Genomic DNA, 3,530 nt, shown 5'->3' with positions numbered 1-3,530 from the left:
AGCCAATTTGAAAAAAAATGTTTCAAAAACTTTCTTTTGGAAAGTAAATGAGAAAAACAATTTTACAAGATTAATTAAAAATTCAAAAAAATCTAATAGTTGTGATAAATTAGCTCCTATTTAGAAAGACGAATAACGAAAATGAAAACAAAGGAAGGTAAATAATTTTTATACCTTTAAATAATATTTAAACTTTTTTGGCATATAGTCAGCATTGAGTAAAGTAACTATATATATATATATATATATATATAGTAATTCAAAATAAGAAATACTCTTCGAAAATTTTATTATTATTGCACAATTTTTTATAAAAAGAGAAGAAATCCTTTTGAGTATAAAAGATCAGATTTCAACGAAGTAAATTCCTAATACACTTTTGAAATTTTTTAATATGACAATGCTATTAGATGATGAATAAAATGAAGAAAAATGCACGATGAATAAAATATTTCAAACAGTATAGAACATTGGACTAAGAGCTACCATATTTGGCACGTAATTATTTCCTGGATACTATGTGCTCTGTAAAAATGAATTTAAAAAAATTCAAATCAGATTTTTGATCAAATATTAACTAAGCTTTAGTGTTTTTTTCTCAATACTTCAAAGTGCATTACTGCACAGAAATCTTTTCTTAACATCACTTTAAAATAAAAATAATAATTTTATTTCTATAGAATTTTAAAAATCTGATTTTAAGAGTTAAAATTTTTTTTAATTATATTATTAGATTAGTTTACAGAAATACTTTTAATTGTTTTAGTATATATATATATATATATATATATATAACAAAAAAAAGTAGCCGGGAACAGTATATTATATATTTGTTTTGAAGATATTAAATACATCTTTTCATGTACATGTTATTGCTGATATATAAACAAGGATATATTTTTAATGTAAAATAAAGATATATGAAAGAATATTTAATATTATTATATTACGATGTTACGGGTTAGAGTGTCTGAATTTTCTTTAAATTTTCTTGTATTCTTATTTCAGAAGTAATCTTTGGAACTTACTCTTTTTTAAAGTCAAGTTGCGTGGAGATAAGACGATCAATACTTCAAAGTACATACTATAGAAATTCGCGGAGTGTGCTAACATTATTTGAGTTGAAGGAATGATTGTTACCGAAGTTTCTGAAAAGAAAAAGTAGTCCGGAATACAGGAATGCACAGAATCATGGAAGGAAAGTAAAAGAGGCCCCTTAAACAAAGGTCTCATTTGTTGACTTTCCTCCATTTATTATAGATGCAACTTGAGCTGCTTGAAGTGGTGGAACTGCATTCAATGCATTCATATCAAATCTGGACGAGGTTTTAGAGGACATTGACAGAAAAGATGTATCCTTTCTTTGGCTGGCCGATGACCACTGTCTCGACCGAATGATGGTTATCAAATTTCTCAAACATCGCCCAATGAAAGTTTTCTTCGCCTGAAATGTTAGATATATGTAAGGATTAACAGCGCTGTTACTAGCTGAAATAACTCCCGCTAAGGCACTGAAGTTCTTGTTGATTAAATCAATGTAACCGAAAGAAATGAAGCATTCTTGCACAACATAAGGGAAATTGAGGATTATGAAGGCCAGAAGAATGGCACTCGTCATTTTCAGCGTTTTTATTCTTGCTCGTGGTAAAGAGGACGCAGTCTGCTGGCTAGGGGTGAACACAGCTGAACGTTGACGGATTTCGACCATTATCTTGATGTACAACACTAATAAAAGGAGGAAGGGTAGTATGATGGCAATAACAAACACACACAAGACATAAGGTTGTCTCCATGATTGAGCTTGAACTGAAGTGTAGAATATAGAGACACACTTTGTGATACCTTCAGATAGTTCAATAACATGAAAGACGAGTAAACATGGTAGTGCTGGAAGTAGTGCGATCATCCATGTTGCCAGGGCGTAATATTTGGGTTGCGGTGGCGTTGATAATGGCCTGACAATAGCATTAAACCGATCCAGTGCTATAGCAACTAACATGTACGTTGACGAACAGAGAGAGTATGTTTGTGAGAATTTGAATATCTTGCACAAAGCATCTCCAGCAATCCACTGCTGATCCATAAGTTCCCAAATGAGCTGAGACAGCATTGTTCCAAAGGTGACAAATAAGTCAGCGGCGGCCAAATTGAGGAAAAGAATCTTTGATTTTGGAAATCGTCCTCTTGTAAGAGGAAGCAGCTGTTTCACGACCATGGTGTTGCCGATGACAGAGACAACAAACATAATGGCTAATGTGTAGAGACGAGCTGTTCTGTGGTATTCAGGTCCAAAATCGTAGGTTGGTATCTCCGAAGTGTCCACATTGGCATTCGGAAATATTTCTCTCAAGCCTTCAGAGCAGTTATTAAATTCATCAACCACCATTGTGAATGATTTGGCCACTGTTAAATTACCCTTTCATATTTCATAAACTGTTTTATCGTAAGAATTAGACTGTATAAAAATACCTAGATAAAGTTCCTTTCCTTCCTATTCCTTTTTTTAAAATATCTTCTTTGTTGGGCAAATTAATACTCAATTTAGTTTAATCTTTCTCTCATTATACACAGTTTGATGACGATGTTTTCACTACATGCTAAGATTCACAAAATTACATTTTGCAAAATACGATGAGTTAACATTATTTTCAATAATTCACAAAAGAGTTTCCTATTTCCAATAAAATTTTCATATCAAAAGAAAACCTTTTAGCAGTCGATAGTTGAAATTTCTTCAGTGATATATTTGGCCTTCTTCAGTTGAGCCTGTAAAAGAGAATAGAAAATATAACTTAAGATTTGAAAAAAAAAAAAAAATGTTTTGCAAATTATCTTTTACAGGATATTGTATAAATAGGGCATTTATCTCTCTTTCTCAAAAAAAATAAATAATAATAAACATTAAAAAAAAATTTACTCTTATTTTATTCACAACATACAACATTTATTCACAATATACTCTTATTTTATTTAAAACAAAACAAACTCTAGAATCATATATCATATATGCAGTGTTTTCTTAAATGTAGTATGCAAAAGAAAGTATTTTTTGTAATAAATAAACATGGATTATTTAGATTAGTAGGTCAGATATGTAGGTAATTTAATGAATAGATTTAGATTCTTTTCACAATGAGAATTAGGATGCTTTTGTTCATCTATTTTTGAAATGTAATTAAATAAATTAGTTCAAACTATAAAAAAATGCAAAGAAAAATCCAATTTGAAAAGATTTTAAAATTTCTTCGTTTGATAAGAATCACTTAAAAAATTATTTCCTTACAATAGTAAATTTTGATAAGAAATTTTACATTTCATTAATAATAAATTTGAAAAAATAAAGGCAGTCAAATTACAGTAATGAATTTTATTCATTAGCGTTCTTTTTTAGTTTGTAATAAAATTCTAATATTTCAGTATAGGTAGAATTTTCTGTTGAGAACTTTTTTAAAAAAATGTATAATAAAATTTCTTACAATATTTGAAATAAAATAAAGAAAAGTGACGAAAAATATTTATTTAATAATTTT

The 3,530-nt window shown here is 29.0% G+C and overlaps 1 protein-coding gene across 1 annotated transcript; it reads right to left on the bottom strand.

The window, feature by feature from the left end:
* Positions 1-955: 955 nt before the first annotated feature.
* Positions 956-2,467, bottom strand: LOC129972012 (cardioacceleratory peptide receptor-like). Its single transcript, XM_056085996.1, has one exon. The coding sequence runs from the start codon at positions 2,384-2,386 to the stop codon at positions 1,217-1,219; it is 1,170 nt and encodes a 389-aa protein (XP_055941971.1). The 5' UTR covers positions 2,387-2,467; the 3' UTR covers positions 956-1,216.
* Between the last annotated feature and the right edge of the window lie 1,063 nt (positions 2,468-3,530).

This window comes from Argiope bruennichi, chromosome 1 (genome assembly GCF_947563725.1).
Source record: "Argiope bruennichi chromosome 1, qqArgBrue1.1, whole genome shotgun sequence".
Taxonomy (NCBI): Eukaryota; Metazoa; Arthropoda; class Arachnida; order Araneae; family Araneidae; genus Argiope; species Argiope bruennichi.
This window is presented reverse-complemented; position numbering and strand designations above follow the sequence as displayed.